This window comes from Hippopotamus amphibius, chromosome 4 (genome assembly GCF_030028045.1).
Source record: "Hippopotamus amphibius kiboko isolate mHipAmp2 chromosome 4, mHipAmp2.hap2, whole genome shotgun sequence".
In the NCBI taxonomy this organism is placed as follows: domain Eukaryota; kingdom Metazoa; phylum Chordata; class Mammalia; order Artiodactyla; family Hippopotamidae; genus Hippopotamus; species Hippopotamus amphibius.
Window position 1 is genome coordinate 77,141,750 of NC_080189.1, and position 17,420 is coordinate 77,159,169.

The 17,420-nt window shown below is 51.1% G+C and overlaps 1 protein-coding gene across 1 annotated transcript in view; it reads right to left on the reverse strand.

Annotated features, from left to right (window-relative positions):
* Nucleotides 1–15,439: 15,439 nt before the first annotated feature.
* The window catches only part of ADCY1 (adenylate cyclase 1), a 117,838-nt gene continuing 115,857 nt past the window's right edge, over nucleotides 15,440–17,420 (reverse strand). Inside the window, exon 20 of the mRNA XM_057732897.1 lies at nucleotides 15,440–15,778. Coding sequence (XP_057588880.1) covers nucleotides 15,440–15,778 — 339 coding nt within the window. The remainder of the gene's footprint in view (nucleotides 15,779–17,420) is intronic.

Below are 17,420 nucleotides of genomic sequence, written 5' to 3' on the forward strand. Positions count from 1 at the left end.
GAGTTACACTAACGATACTCATTTAGGGACCAGCATGGGTGTGACTTGTACCGCTATTTGGAACGAAAAGGATTTCCTTAACTCTTGTTACAAATGCAAACCTGTATGTTTTGCAGAAAATGCAGTTTTAAAACACATGAGGAAAGGAAATGCGTTTTCCTGGTGCAGTTTCTTTTGATATTTAACTTAAAATAAGTTACCTCAAATCTTTAAATAATAAATTTTCCCTAAAATACCATATTTATACACAATGTGTGTATTTTATGTCCACACAATGAGCATTCCCCCTTGTAACTAAGTGTGGTTCAGAAAACTGTTCTGCAGAGACTGCGTTTGTTACATGGACACCCTCACCTTGTGTGCTCCAGTTTGCCCCTTGCCAGACGTTTGGTTTCTGTGTTAGTATATCTTCATCTCTGTTGTGTTTTAGTTTCTATGGCTGCAGAGCAAATGACCACAAACATCGCGGCTCAAAGCAAGCCACCTGTTATCTCAGTTCTAGTGGCTCAGCTGGGTCTCTGTCTGGGATCTCTCCACGTGAGATCAAGGCAGGCTCTCACCTGAAGCACCCGGCCAGAATGGAAGAACCCAGTTCCCTGTGGCCATGGGACTCAGGGCCCTCTTTCCTCACTGGCTGTGGGTCAGGTGCTGCTGTCAGATCCCAAAGGCCACCCACAGTTATGTGGCTTCCTCCATCTTCAGCCAGCAACTGTGCAACGGGACCTGTTCATGCTTCAACTCCCTCTGCCTTTCTTTTCTGCCACCAGCTGGAGAAAGTTCCCTGCTTTTAAAAGCTTTTGTGAGGTCCAGTGTGCCAGGTAACATAACCAATCCCACAACTGGGGGTGGGGGTGATATCTCCTCCCTTTACAGGTTTGGAGATTTGGAGGTATGGACTCATTATGGGGACAGCTCTGTCTGCCAGTGTGTTCCTAAATTTTCATCATTATAAATAATGCTTTGTAACCATGTCTACCAATTTTGTTAGGTAGACTCCTAGGAGTTATGTTACTGAATTTAAGGATATTAAGTGAGATAGCTTCTCATTTTAAGTTAAATAGAAACTGCACCAGGAAAAAGTGCACTTCTTGTGGTCCTGTTTTGTGTTACCACATGAGGTACAAATTCCCAAGGGCAGTGCCCAAGTGGGAGCTCACTGTGGCTTTGCTAGTGTTAAAAAATCTTTTAAAATATTTACCAAATTGAAAGCTGATATGAAAATTTTTTAAATTTGCATTTCCTTCACTGATAGTTCCGTTGAACATATGTCCATACGTTTTCTAGTTAGTTGTATTTTTTCTCTGAGAATCCTGTAAATGCCCCCTTTTTCTTTCTTTTGGGATATTGTGCTTTTCATAATGATTTTCAAAATCTCTTTCCTAGGAGTTGATTTTATTTGAAGTTAAAGACTCTATCAGGTAAAAACTATGCATCACAAGTGATGGTTAATTTTATGTGTCAGCTTCCTGGGCTATGGCACCCAGTTGTTTAGTCAAACATCAATCTAGATGTCACTGCAAAGGTATCTTTTAGACAAAATTAATATTTAAATCAGTGGATTCTGAGTAAAGCAGATGACCCCCCATAATGTGGGTGGGCCTCATCCAATCAGTTGAAGGCCTTAAGAGAAAAGACTGGGGTCCCATGAGGAAGAAGGAATTCTGCCTCCAGACATCCTTCAGACTCAAGATGCAGCCTCAGCTCTTCCCTGGGTTTCCAGCCTGCTGACCTGCTCTGCAGAGTTTGGGCTTGTCAGCCTCTACATTTGTGTGAACCAGTTCCTCAAAATAAATCTCTCTTCATCTCTCCCTTTCCCCCTCTCTCCCCCTCCCTCTCTCTTCCTTTCCTTCTCCCCCTCCCCTCCCCTCCCTCCCTCCCTCCCTCTCTCTCTCTCTCTCTCTCACACACACACACACACACACATCTGTTAGTTCCATTTCTCTGGGAACCCTAAGACAACACACCAAGAAAAAACAATTTGATTGATGAAGATTTATTAACAGCAGTGATGGAAGGCATCCCTCACACCATCAACTAAACTTGGATGGGATAATATTTCAAATTTTTCAGGGAAAAAACTGTCAACCGATAGTTGTGTACACACTTTTTTATCTTTTAAGAAGGGAGATGAAATGAAGAGATTGACAGATGAAAGTAAAGTTAACTTATTGCTGAGTCTTGAGCCCAAGGATCTCCTAAAAGATGGAGTGAGAACAATTATTCCAGCAGGATAGTCTGAGATGCAAGAAAGACTGGGTGAAAATGAAATGGGGAGTATAAATTAATTTTTAAACTATTGAAATAAAATACAGGCGGGCATACCTCATTTGATTATTTTTCACTTTGTTTCACAGATAATGTGTTTTTTAGAAACTGAAGACTTGTGGCAATCCTGCATTAAAAGTCTATCAGTGGCATTTTCGCAATATTTGCTGATTTCATTTTGGTAATTCTCACAATATATCAAAACTTTTCATCATTATATTTGTTCTCGTGATCGATCTGTGATCGGTGATCTTTGTTACTGCTACAGCTCACTGAAGGCTCAGATGATGGTTAGCATTTCTTAGCAATGAAGTATTTTTTAATTAAGGTGTATACATTGTTTTTTAAACATGCTTTTGCACACTTAATAGGCTATAGTATAAACATAACTCTTATATGCACTGGGAAACCTAAACATTCATGTGACTTTACTGCAATATTCGCTCAACTGTGGTGGTCTGGAATGAAATCTGAATATCTCCAAGGTATGCCTATGTTAATACCTTTTTGTGAGCTTTTAAAAAGCACAGGACTAGTGGGGGGGACTCGAGGGTGGGGGGAGTCAAGGAAGGGAGGGAATACGGGGATATGTGTATAAAAACAGATGATTGAACTTGGTGTACCCCAAAAAAATAATAAAAAAAAAAGAAAAAAAGAAAAAAGAAATATTATTGGAGAATGAATAAAGATAAAATAAAAACTTAAAAAAAAAAGCACAGGACTAAAATAATGGATAAGAATAGCATGTAATCAGGGTAGGACAATGATAGCAGTTCAAGTGTTATTTATTATGAGTGGAGTATAATATAGTAATTAATGCTGTGAATAACGAAATTTTCTTTCCCCTCTGACTGTCTTAATATTCACAATAAAGTGAATCAATAAAAGTGCAAGAAAATGAATTAATAAAAGGGAAAAAACAGAAAAACAAGACAAAAAAATTAAAAAGCAAGATGGTTCAAGTTCAAATTTAGCATAACCAAAATAAATGGGTTAAATTCCTTGGTTAGAAGAGAGATTCTCACATTGTACTTTTTAACCTAGTTACGTAATATTTTTAAGATCGTTATGACCCTTGAGGAGGGTGGGAATACTCATGGGGGGTGTGTGAGGAGCTTTGAAGGTCTAGAATGTTCTAATTGTTGACGTGCGTGGTGGGTACAGGGTGATTTATGTACTGGACACTGAGAGTTTAGGTGTCTCCCTACAGTTTATGGCTGCAGCCAGGCCCACAGCCCCAGGAGGAGATGGGGCACCTCCCCAAAGAGAGATGTCGAGGCACACCTTTAACAGCCCACCCACATATGCAGAGTTTTTAGATGACAACACATGTTCAAATGAGAGAGAGAGAAAAAAATACACAAAAATACAGGAAACAGGTTATGAAGGTAGAAGAAAACATCAGAGAACCTGTAGTGTGTCTTCAGGGAATAATGATGAAATAGTAGGATGCCATACAAAGACAAACCAGGCAAATAAAAGATGCCTCAGAAATTTAAAATCTAACAGAAATAATTCCATAGCAGCATTGGACGATAAAACTAAGGAACTCTCCAATACAGAGTGCAAAAAGACAAACGGGGAAAAATAAGATTGAAGGAGCAATGTCACCCATCCAACATCCAAATGCTAGGAGGTTAGGAAAGTGAGGACAGAGAAACAGAAAGGAGTTTTACTTATCAATAAACTCATTCAAGAGTATTTCCCAGAATGGGAGGATGTGCATTTCCATATTAAAAGGCACGTGCTGCAGCACACAGTGTGTGAGCCTGACCCACCTGGGTGGCACAGGAAATTTTCAGCACACGGGACAGAGACTCGACCCAAGAAACCTCCCGAGAGAAAACTCTCCTACAGTTTTCTGCCGAGGGTCCTATGGGTCCTATTTCTCCAGGGCTTGCTGGGAACCAAAAGACAGCGACCCCTGTCCTCAGAATTCTCAGGAAACCAATGTCCAGTCTAGAATTCCAGCCCCCAGACCCAGAAGGAGGGCTGTTTTCTGCACAGACATCACCCAAATCTCTGATCTGGACCTACCAGATAAGTGAAAGGGGAACATGTGGTTTGGTTTTTTGAGTTCTGATTCATGTCGGTTTGCCTGTGCTTCTCTTGGGCTGTTTCTTTTCTGACCCATTTGTCTTTGCTCTTTCTGGGCTAGTGTTAGGACATGACGCTGTGTCTGTTGGGGCATAAATACTTTGGTTTTGTTGGTGGTGTTTTTCCAGAGTCTCCCTGGATCCTTTGCCTAACCCTCAGGTCCCTTTGTTCCTGCCCCTTGGTAACCCTCGGTCATGTCTCTTCCCCTGCTTCCCACTTGCCCCCAAATTCCTTCCCATTTCTCCCATACCCTCCCCTCCTCAGCTTATCTGACAGTTACACCAGCAGGGAATAGCACCGGCTGGGAGAGGTTAACTGCTGGAATCTGTGAACACCTGTAGGACATTCCTCCATCTCAGAGCCCAAGGGATTCTGGGCAGGGGTGTGTCAGCCCAGGGAAACAGGAGCTGCTCAGGGAAAAAACAACTCACTTGTATGTCCCTAAAGAGCACTGCCTCTTCAAAGGCATAAGGCATGCCCACATCAGAGCCTGTACTGTACATGGGTGCTCAGAGCTCTTCTCCTTCTCCTTCTCTCCTTCTTCTTCTGCTGGTGCTCCTCCTCCTCCACCTTCTCCTCCTCCTCCACCACCACCATCATCATCATCATCATCATCAATCACTGTCAGCATCACCATCATCATTCATGGGCCACTCAAGTTCTCTCTGCTCTGATCCTCATTCAACCCTAATGACCTCCCTAAAGACCTCATTTCCAAGCACAGCCACACTGGGAGTGAGGCTTCCACATATAAATTTGGGGGAGACAAAAATCAGTCCATAGCAGACCTTATTTGGAATAAGCATCTTTGCAGATATAATTAAGGTAAGGATCTGGAGATGAGATGATCTGCACTAAGGTGGGCCCTCAATCCAGTGACAGACAGTAAAGAAGACACGGACACAGAGGGAGAAGACCAGTGGCAGAGATTAGAGTGATGTGACCACAAGCCCAGGACACCTGGGGCCACCAGAAGCTGGAAGAGGTATGGGACAGAGTCTCCCTCAAGTCCCAGAAGGAACCAACCCTGTGACACCTTGATCTTAGACTTCCAGAGTCCAGAGCTATAAGAGAATAAATTTCTATTGTTATAAATGCCCCCTAGTTTTTGGTAATTTGTCACAGACTAATATGGCCACCTAAGTGGTCACCCTATTTATTCATTGATTCACTTGATACATTTCTATTGAGTAGATGAGTAAAAAGGACAGAATCCCTGCTCTCAGGAGTTTACCTTCCAACAAAGAGTCAGGAAGCAGCACAGACAAAACCTGCTCATTGTAGGCATATCCACAGGTGATGACAGTCAGGAGAAAGCAAAGTGGGGCAAGGGGTAGGGAGGCTAGTTTTAACCACAGAAATGAAGGGGCCCCTTAGGGAAGCTGACATCTGAGCAAAGACTTGGAGGAACAAGGGATCTGGTGGGGTCCAGGGAAGTGTGTCCTGCAGAGGGAGCCCTTTATCCCAGGGGGAGCACGTCTGGAGCATCTGTGGGCAGCCAGGAGCCCTATGGATGGAGGGGCCTCAAGGAGGGCCTCTTAGCTCCTGGGCAGACCCCCGCTCATTTATGTGAACTGGGGCCCCCGCAGTGTTTGAGTCGAGGAATCATGATCTGATTGGCATTTTAAGAGAACCACTGTGGCTGGCCTTTGAATACACATTGGGGGCAGATTCAGTGATCAGAATGCTTAGTGAGCTCTGCTGTAACTCAGGAAAGGGGGGACGGGCTGGACAGGATGGGACCAGTGAGGAGATGAAGCGAGATGCAGATGATCAATCAGGAAGACAGAGCCGACAGATTTCCTAACTGATTAGATTCCAAAAGCCGGGGCATCTCCAGTTTTCATCCTGACCACTCTGATCAGGCTCTTCTTCTCTGTTAGGCCCTGACCTTGACCTAACTTTGGCCTGCCAAGAGCCCAGTTTTAGCAAAGAATCCTGCTAAGTGCCTTGTGCAGGATCACCCACCCCTGATGTCCAAGTCCTTAGCTTCCCCTACAGCAAGAATCCCGGTCCTGGATATCTGACCAAGCTCCTCTTAGTAATTCTCTATCCACCGAGCCCCTCACTCTGCCTAGTGGCCAAGAATCCTCAGCTGTCTTTGCTGTATCCAGAGTGGAGTCCAATCTCTCTCCCCGTTCGTACTGGCCTTGAATAAACTCTTCCCTGCCATTTTAACAAGTGTCCAGTAAATAATTTCTCTTCACAGCAGCACCATGGAACTCCCAGCGTGGCCATTACAGCTCAAGCGTATCCAGGCTCATAGCCTCCATTACTAGGTGCCCCCACACACACCCGCATGACACAGAACCTGTCAGATGAACGGGTGCTTCTAGAGCCCCAAACCTGCACACCTCACCTCTCCTCCTGTCCCTTCTCCTGTGCCCATATCTGCCCACGGTTTCCCGGTGGTTCAGGCTCCTCATCAGGAGATTGCAGCTCTCCATGGTGACCATGCTCCTCTCTCGGCTGCTCTTCACACTGCCCCACAGGCTCGTCCAGCAGGAAGCTTTGGAAGGTCCAGAGCAGAGATACAACTTAACCTGCTCTCAAGGAGGGCCAGGGTATGGGCAGGGGTGTCCACTGACATTCTCTGAGGATGCCTAAGATTTAGAATCTGCTCCAATTAGGAACCACACTCCACTCAGGGCTGGGATGAATTTTTTTCCCTAAATCACGTGATGTCACTCACTCCACTAAATGCTGTCCCCAGCAGCCCTGGGCTGTGCTGTTTCACTGTAGCTTCTGCCCAGAAGTGGCCATTCCCACCCGCTCAAATGGCCCAGGACCCCAGAGCCCCTCCACTCACGAGGTCTGCAGGCATGCACAGCAGGTCAATAGCGAGACTGAACCCCAATTTTCGTATTTCATTTGAGGCAGGCAAGATTTTCCCCTTTCCCTCTCTGAGACAAGATTTTCCCCTTTCCCTCCCTGAGGCAAGATTATAATCTTTTATAAAAGATTAAAATATCAGGAGGACATTCGTTAGTCAGAAAGAGACTAGTCACAGGAAATGGCAAATAATACAAATGATCTTACCTGGATTCTCATGTTGAGGTGCAAAAATCAGAAAGAGCTGAAGTGTGGCCATCCACTGCTCCCACTTGCAGAATGTGCACCACGGTCTTTAAAACACCCACACAGCCGTTTCTCAGTTAAAGTGGCCACAGAGTTTAGTCAAGCAATTTTTTTCCTTTATTTTTGTTAAATAAGATTCCAGAAAGTATAGTGCAAACACTCAGTAGAAAAGTTGCAATTAAGAAATGTACATTCACATTTAGCATTTCAGTCCATTCACTGTTTTTCTTTATTAAATAAAAATAGGACAAATTATTCAATTACTTGTCTCAATTTAACAATCTTGGAAAAGACTGGAAGGTACTCTACAGTGTTCAGTGGACGTAAAAATAGACCCGTATTGATTATACAAATCTATCATGAGAAGTTACCCAGTGATATTGAGTTGTTGTCCATCTGGTACAGACATCTCATTTCCGTGTCTAAAGAAGCATCCTCTGTGAGCTCTACAGGTGGGAGAAAGTGTCACCCCGGCCCACTCTGCGCTCCCTGGAGGGACACAGGAGGGGCAAGGGGTTCACAAAATGCTTCTCAGTGAGTAAAAATCCAAGAGTGGGCTTTGGGTTTACCTTAAATGAGAGTGGAATCTGCTGCTAAGAGATGGTTGTAATCGGTACATTAGCTCTGCTTGTGCAAGGTGGGGTGCAATCAGTGTGAACGAGAGACAGGGGAGAGCATCTGGGCCGAGGGGAGACACTGCAGAAAGGGTGCGAGAGCTGCACAGGCTCAGGGTCCAGGATCCGCTGCGGCGGGACGCTCTGCGGCCAGCCGGCAGACGACCCATGGTGGCCTGGGCCTGTCCCTTTGCACATGCTGTGTGTTTTGGAATCCAAACTAAGTTTCGCAGGATGAGGAACGTCACGGCATGCGATGCTGAGTGCAAACGGCTCGCGCGGCCACAGTTTCAACAGGGATCAAGGCAAAAACCGCGTGCCTCTCTGGGGCTGATGTCCCGGGGAGGGCCAGCGCCCCTGGCCTGTACGAGAGGCCAAGGGGGCTTCCTCAGGGTTCCCGGAATGTGCAAACGGTCCCCTGAGACGTGTGCTTCGTGCTCGGGCCCGGGGTTGTGTGGGGGCTGCTGGTGGGAGGCAAGAAACAAGTTCTGGCTGCTGGTGGGCCCGCTGCCCACTGTGCGCGCCACGGGGAACCAGAGCCCCAGACACCACTCTCTGGATGGCTATTCCTGCAAGTGTTTATGAAGCCCAAGAGGTGGACGGATCTCTCAGGGTTAGTCTAGCAATTCCTCTCTGCTAACATATCAGTTCTCAATAAGCGACTGCCAGCTGTTGCGGAATCCAACTCATCTGAAGAAGAGCTGCCAGGAACCACGGGAGTCCGCGCCTGCGGAGGCGGGGATGCCTGTGCTCCAGTGGCTACAAAACTCTCACCATCCGTTGGGGTCCCTGTCTCACCTTCCGCACATTCTCAATAAAACCTGCTCTTGGATGTCCTCTAATCTCCAGGAAGGAACACTGACCACCTATACCGTGTCATAGCGTGACAAGGACACTGGAGGACTCTGACCAGGAGCTGGGGGCTGTGTTGGTGGCTCCTTGTAAGTGGAGACGCGTGTGCAGTTTGGGGACATCCGGGGGCCCCAATTATCCCCCTGGCCAATGTCAGAGAAGCCTTACAGAAAGAGACAGGACAACTGTCCTCCTCGCGGAGGGAGAGTCTGTGTTTTCTAAGACACGATGACAGGTGGTGCTGTAGGACATAGTTTTAGGATAGAAAGGACGTCTACACAAGGCAGGGATTCTTCAGGACCAACACTGTAAATCTTTGCTGGGGGTCAGCTGTTAAAGCAGAGGCAGGGCTTAGCGGAGAGGACAAGCATTTTTTTTTACTCTCCCAATGTGAGGCCCAGGTGAGGACGACTGTGTCCAGGTGAGGATGACACATCCAAGGCATGGGCTGTGGGGCAAACCCACTGCCTGGGGACCCTCCTGATTGTTCAGGACCAACCTGTCAGGCACCCCCACCAACTTGTGTGTGCACGAGCTAAGGGCTCCATCAAAACCAACACAACTTTGCCAGTTACACTGTTAGTTAAGAGGTGCTGAATAGAACAGAAAACCAGGGGCTTGGAATGGACGGGAACAGGATGAATCCTGGCCCTGCCACTCAGCACTGTGTGACTTTGTCCAAGTCTGTAACCTCTCTGAGCTCAGATTCCTCATCGACATTGTGGAGAGTGTAACCACGCCTCCCTCTGCAGACCATTTGGAGGTGAGGGGGCGGGAGAAGCACAGGAAAGGTGCTCTCTCAGCTGCTGAGCTAGATGTGGGTCTCAGTCCTGATTGTTTCCTTAGTTTGTGGTCACATGAAAAGTCCACCAGAGACGTAGTTTAACTACACAGGAGAGTGACCTGGCCTTTCCCTGGGGTTATCAGTGTAGAACATACTGAACATAGGGAAGTGCAGAAATTTCACAAAGGAAAGAAGAATTATATCTACAAGGACAGTCACCATCAAGGGCTGAAGAAACCGAGCTTGCTGTAATCATGGGAGACCAGGGGGCTGCCACTGGAGTTGGTTTTCTGATTCCCAAGGTGTTTTTCCAGCCCACTGTGACCCACACCCCAGAAGACCACCTGTCTGTTGTTTCCTCTTCCCACTGCACAGCCCAGAGACTGAAGCTGGGCCTCCAAGTGGCTCCCCAGGTAACTGGCTGGGGTGCCGCCAGCCCTTCCCTCCAGAATTCCTGCACCGACACCCACCCATGGCTCTCCCTGCAGCCTCCGTGTACACCAAAACCCCAAGGACGACAAAAGTAAAACCGCCGCACGTACTACAGGAAATGGGACCAGTTCAGTGCCTTGATGACCCTGGACTTCATACTGATACTATAGCGAGATTCTTTAAAAAAGTAAGAAGGAGAGAAAGAGAGGAAGGAAGGGTGGGAGGGAGGAACACTTTCTTACTCTCTAGTAGTTCTCTAGTAGTTGTTGGAGACGATGCCCAGGCACCATGTCGACCCCAGTGGGGGTCAAGGCTGCCTCTGTGTCTGGCCAGGAAGCTGCTGCCCCTGCCCTGCCTCCTCCTCTCAGGGTCAAGATTTCTAGAGGAAATAAAGTCGGGGCACTCAGGGACGGTTTCACCCAATGCCCTGGGGGGCAGTCATCTGTCTGTATTCCTAGTTAATTTGTCCCTTATATGAGTCACAGGAACAAATAATTGATTTTAATTTTGCTTATGCCATGCAAACACACACACACACACACACACACACACACACACACAGAGAGATTTGGATTAAATGTAGCCTCTAGCAGAAAAATTATTTTTTATCTTAGTGAACACATGTGTTATACTTTCAGGGAAATTAAGGAATATGAATGTCTGAGTCGTTACCATGAAGTCAGGCTGTTTAGGGAGGTCTAGCTCCAAATGGAGCTGAAATTGGGTTTGTTAATTTTATGAAATGGACGATGGAGAAGACAAATTTCCTCATGTCATCACAGGACCTGCCTCTAGTACGTGTGTGTGCAGATGGGAGCAAAGGAAAACTCCCCAAATCCTTCCCACAGCTGCCTGTGGCTTCTGGGAGGTGAGGGGGCCCCAGGAGCTCGCTCCGTGTGCCCGCTGTCTGGGATGCACCCGCATGGCTCCTGACCCAGGAGGGAAATCTAGGTCGGGTCCTAGCCGCTGGGGCTGGGCCCACGGTCCATGGCTGGTTTGACTGGCCACCCTGCTGGCCACGCCTGCCCTAGCCCCAGCCACTCGGGTGCCCCGTGCATCCTACTCTCCCGCCCACACTGTCTCCCCAGCACGGGGCCTGCCTGCGGCTCCTGGTGGTCAGTCTGCACAGAAGGATGCCTTCCCTGCTTTGGGGGACCAGGGGTGGGAAGACAATAGCCTAGTAGCACTCCTGGGGCAGCCACTCACGCAGGCCTTGGACAAGACCAGCCCCAAGCTCCTGAATCCATCCTGGAAAAAGTCACAACTCCACTCTCCCCATGGCCCACGTGGCCAACCCTTGGGCACCTGGCCTGGCCTTTGCTCACGACACACGTCATGGGACAATGGGTACTGTGTTAGTGGCGCTCCTTGGGTAAAACTATCTCTTTGTTGTCTCTCAAACTCAATGTGGAGGCCAAAGCCACCACGACTCTCCTCCCAACAGCCTCTGGTCCCACCTGCTGACCTCTGGGCCTGGCAGTGCAGCCCCCAAAAGACCCACCCCCAGACTAAGGTCCTGTGAAAGCAGATGCAAACCCAGGACGCTGTATGAAGAAACATCATGTCTTTCATCACCCACTACGGAACTGGGAGTATTGAATGAAAACGAGGAACGGCGAGTGCACACTTTCAACTTTCAAAGCAAACTGCAGCTGGGGGAGGGGGGCAGTGTCCGGCCCAGCTGACAGTCGCCCACAGCTCACCCCTCCTTTATTTCGCCAAAGCAAATATTTTGAAACCAATTGCCTCTATGGAATTTGGATTTTGGGGTTTTGTTTTGTTGTGTTCTTTTTGATTGAAATTACAAAACCAGAGGCAAGTCAGCTTCTGTGGGGCAAGTTATACACAACCAAAGAGGCTGCACACTTCAGAATGACAAGTGTGACCACAAGTCTATGACCCCCCCGTAGGAGAACTGCTCGATGCAGGGCACACATGTGAACCTGCACTTCCCGCGAGGCTGACACACACTTGGGCAATGCTTGCCTTACAAGTTGTGCATGTGTGTCCTGGGCAGGGCCTGCCACGTGGGGAGAGACCAGGAGGATCCCGAGACTCAGGGGATCATAGAACACACCATGCAGAAGGGTGGGCGCACCCTGGAAATGCGACGGATCCACCTGCCCAGGAGGAAACCTAGACATGGCCAACAGGCCAACCCAGCCCTTCCTTTGTGAGCAGCCTAGGTTAAAGCAAGGATTCAAATATTACATGTAGGTCATACTGGGACAGTGGTGCAGTGCTCCTATCAGGTGGACACAAAGCAAGGTGTCTCAGAAGGCTGGCCGCATCCTGTCCAAGCCAGCACATCGGCCAGGGCTTGGGGGTGTCAGCCCCCAACAGTGTCCTTCAATCTGGGGAAACGTACACATGACTGTCTCTGAATCACCAACCTGCTTTGGACCAGACCTGTCTCTACAGTTTAGAGTTAGAGTTATTGCTTCAGGTGACAGAAGGTATCGGAAGCCCTGGTGAAACTGGAGTCTGATAAGCACGGCGGCAGGCTTGGGGTGGCCGGGTCTGGTTGGGGGGTTGGCGCCCACCCTGCAGGACACAGACCCCAGAGTGCACCGGCCCAGGGTCGGGGGGCCGTGGAAGCTATTTGAAGTTCGGGGCTGCGTTCTAATCTACTGAGGTTGGGCACAAGAGGCATGCGAGGGTCTCGGAGGGACACACGGACGGGGTCATTCCAAAGGGCAGCAGCCTGGAGATGCATTAGAAACCTCGCGCATTGGCTGAGGGGTGCTGTTCACGTGGGGTGTCAGGCTTGCCTTCATTTCGGTCAGGAGGGAACAGGCAGCACCTATAACCGGTGCGCTATTTACAGAGCATCTTAAAAGAAATAATTTAGAAAGAATCCTACTCGGAAGGCTCTAACATGTGTACATGAATATTGTACAAGGTTAAAAATAAATAAGGCAATATCATACAGTCTTACCACAAATAAAAAGGAAGTCGTTGACCAAACCCCAAGAAACGCGATGGCTGAAGACGGCCCCTGTGCCCTCAGGAAGCAGGTAGGGTTTGGAACTGCTGATGGTGAAGGAGGTTCTGCTCATCGAGGGGGAGACCTCGCCGTTTCAGAACAGCCGAGGCCCCGATGGCGTCCCTCGGCTGCGGTGACAGCTGGCCACGTGTTCCGTGGCTTTGCCAGCGCACGTGGGGGGTCCCGCGGCTCTGTGGACCCGAGGTCCCGGCACGGCAAGGCTGGGCTCTCACCCCGGGGGCTCGGGGTCCATCTCGCTCAGGTCGATGTGAACTCTGCACCCGTGGCTGCGGGAGCGACGCCCACCTCCTCACTGGCTGACGGCGGGGGCGTCCTCACCTTCAACCAGCTGCACCCCCTCATTTTTAAACAGAAACCTTGTGCTCTGAATCTTCCCGACTACCTTGCTTGCCTCGTCCATTTCTAAGGGGCCGCGTGGTCACACCGAGCCAACACAGGTGGCCCAGGATCCACTTTCCAGCTTCTGCCCTGAGCCCTGACTTCCCTCTGCAAAGCCCCCTTGGCCAGGTGACAGAGCATACCTGCAGGGTCATGATCCATGATGCTGTCCACCCCCTCCCGCCCTGCCCCGGGGTGGAAGCTCGGCCGTGACGAGCAGGTGGACGGCAGGGCCCTGGCCAGGGTCTCAGCCCCGCAGCCGGGCACAGACGTGCACACCTGCACGGGCCACGTGCTCCCTGGGCTCCGGAGGTGACTCGGTCCATGCCCTGTCTGTAAGGAGGAAGGTGAGGAAATTCAGCCACTCATCCAGGGCGTATCTGAGGAAAGACTGTCCACCTGCCCTCCTCTGTCACTGGCCTGTCCACACACGGCTAAGTGGCCGACCCTGCTGGCTACCCCCACACAGCAACAAGTCACACGCCCACAACAGGGACAGCCCGGGGGACACCACGAGCCACTCCCATGGGGCTCAGTCCAGAGTGAGCCCCTGTTCCCATTCTGAAAAGTCAGGACCCCCAGGGAGGGGGTAGAGCCCTTTAAGAGCAGTGAGGAGTGGGACCCCCAGGCCTGCTGACTCTACATACCCGGACTCCCCTGCAACCCACAGAACCGTCCTGGCTGCTATCGGAGCTCTGGGTCTCCGGACGGCCATCCCCCTACTGACTCGCCTGCCCAGAATCTTCCCTCCAGTTTAAAGCTGCCCTCCTCCCTGCGCTCTAGAGTCAAGGTCTCCAAGTCCAGCTATTTCTGGCCAGTCCCTTCTCACTGGCCCTACCAGACCCCTGCTCCCTCGCCCCCAACAGCCCATGCCATGGCTGCATTCTTCATCTCCATGGCAACCACAGAGATGCATTGGTAGGAGATTCCCAGACTCGCACAGAATCACTTGCAGTCATTTCCCCTGCAAATTGGAGCAGGGACATCTTTACTGACAGCCAGAAGCGAACTCCAAAACTCCACGTCCAGGAGACTGGTTCTGCCAGAGAAATGTCTTCCAGCCAGGAAGCTTCCTCACGGTTGTGAGGTTCACTTGTTTTCAAAATCAATGAAGCCTCGCACTGTTGTTCAGCGTACAGGAACCCAAGACGCCACAGCAGAGAGGTAAGAAATGACACCGACCACCTTCTCTCCTTTGAACAAACACAGTGACGTGGGCAGAAAAGGGAATGTCCAGGTTTTACAGGAGCCAATACGCTCAGCGGGGCAGGTGGAGAACGCACAGGCGGAAAAGGAACTATGCTGGTCAGAGAGATGTGGCTGCAGGGCTCCCAAGAATTCCAGAAGACCTGCCTCTGGCTCTTAGCAAAAACCCAATCTTGAAGAAAGCCAGTGGCCACCACCATCCACGCAGTGGGAGAGGAGCTTCTCAATTCTTCCCAAACTGTCCGCCTAAGGCCCGTCCAGCTCTGGCCCTGCCTAGAGAGTCCTGACTCCCACTCCAGGCTCCGCAGGCCCCTGTCTGGGGCTAGTGCCGCCACCACGGGACCCACACAGCTGGGCTGGGGCCGATCCATCTCAGGGCGCACTCGAGCTGGGCACCCCGGTTGATCTGCTGGCTGGACCTCCAGGGCTCTCACTGTAGCCTGCGGTTGAAGGTCCCGACGCCTGAAGCTGACCCAGCCAACCTCCCTTGGCTACCGAGAAGAGGATGGAGCAAACACAGATGCCGCTAAAGCCTCGTGCAGTCAGAGTTCTCCCCTCACTCCAGTCACTACCCGAAGGTCATGCCTGAACAGTGCCCCTTCCCCAGCCTGGCCACTGGCTCCTGGCCCTGCTCTGCTGGCCAGGCTTGTCCCTGTGGGAGCCCCCAAGGCCCCTAGCGCCCCAAACATTTGTGCCCTGTGCCCCCAGCGGCCCGTGTGGGCTCCGCTAAGCCTCCTTCCCAGCTGCGCTGGGGGGCAGGTGTTTGCCTGTGGGGCCGGGGGTGAGCTCCGAGCTCTGCAGGGCCCCTGGCCCGGCTCTGACTGGGAGGCTGGCCGCAGGGGGCACCGGGGGATGGCCCATGGCCAGTCTGGTCTGAAGGCCAGCTCTCCCGTAAGGACACATTTTCCGCTCTGAGTTCATGGACCTGGTTTGGGAGCCATTTCCATCGGTCCTGCCTTCCAGGAAGTATGTCAGCATCTCGCCCTTGCCCTTGACACTGACTTTGCCTCGGCACACGAAGCGGTAGGAGCCCCGCCGCAGCAGCCGGTGAACCTCCTCCGTGACCTGCAGCGGAGAAAGGCAGGGGGTCATTCCTGCTCAGTGGGGAAGCCACAGGAGGACCCCTCCTCCACCTGCACTGCCCGCCCCGATCACCCGGCCTCTGGCCTCCCCAGCTCGGCCTGGAAGCTGGGTCCTCTGGCCCTCCTGTGGTCACTGTGGTTACTCTGTGAGAAGGATGTGATCCTGCAATGAGAGCAGGGGACTTGACTCAGCGGTGCCTTAACAGGGCCCTGGACAAGCAGAAGAGGACAGTGTCCACCATGAGGGGTGCCCAGAGTGGACAGGTGGGCTGGACAGGGCCCACATGGACCCAGCCCCAGGGGCTGGGGTGTGAGCTCCGTGGTCACCCCAAGCCCTAGCCAGCGGCCTGGACACCGCGCTCCAGCTGTGCACCAGCTCTCTGAGCCAGGGCCCTCGGCACCTGCAGTAACCCCAGATGTCTTCAAGGGTCCAAGACCGGCAGGCAGCAGCTCAGCTGGAAGGGGACAGCACCAGTCCCCAACCCCGCGGCTGGCACAGAACCCTCAGGGCCCAGGTGGGCGCACCCCTGCCAGGGACCCATGGGGCCTCCGTGGGCCTCGACATGGGGGCCACCAGCACAAGAGGGCAGAGGGCACGTTCCCCCAGTGACACCAGGGACGTGACTTAACTCCCGGCCAAGAGTTTAGCTGGAAGAATTCCTGCCTCACAAAGTTATAAAAAAGGTAAAGGATGAGAAAGCACTTTCTAATAAGGTTCTGTAAACAGAAGAGGACCCGATTGTTTGGTTTCTCCTCATTTACCCTGAAGGGGGAGACAACCTCCCTCCCCGTCTCCCAGCTGCTGGTCTGAAAAGCCCCCCACCCCTCCCTCATGTAGTCGCGCACCTCTGGCATCTTTATTTAAAACAACTCAGCCCACCGCAAGCCCAGGGTCTCACATCGCCAGGGTGTCAGTCCCCGGAAGAGCTGGGCAGAGGGACAGCTCTCTCCCCTGCTGGCTGCGCTGGAATCTCGCCTTTTCCCTGTCATGGCTCTCTCCCTCACCAACCTTCAGCCTGCTTCTTGCGTGAGAGCCATCGAAGTCCCTCTCTGGATAGTAAGTGACCCCACAAGGGCCTGGTCTGTCTGGCCACATCTTATCAGGGCTCCTGGTATTCATAAGTGCTCACTGAATGAAAGAATAAAGGAACCCATGGAAGGAAGGAAGCGAGGGAGGGAACCAAGGCCTGCCAGAGACCTGCCTAGGGAAGCTCAGAAAACCAAAATGACCACAGAGCATCAGAACCTGCACAGCTTCCGGGACAGTGAAATCCGCTGATGGATCTGGCAGTGCAGGGAAGGGGCCCCTCAGCTCCCCTCATGGGAAAAACAAACAAAACTGGCTGATCCAGTGTAGACAGGAGGGCATGGAACCGAGTATCCTCGACCCACAGAAAGAGGCCAAGGATGTTTCATTCCCCTTAATTAACTCCGCCAATTTCTGTGGCTGTTATCAGCAAGGCACCGGCTGGTGCTCGCACAGGGAGGCCAGGCTGCTTGGCGTTTCAAAGAAAGTTCTGCGGCTCCTTGCCAGGGCTGCCCCCGCCCACCCACCTGGATGGAGAAGGGCAGGCGGGTGCCTGGGGCCTGGACCCTTGCCAGGTCAGCTCCATCTCTCGGCCGTG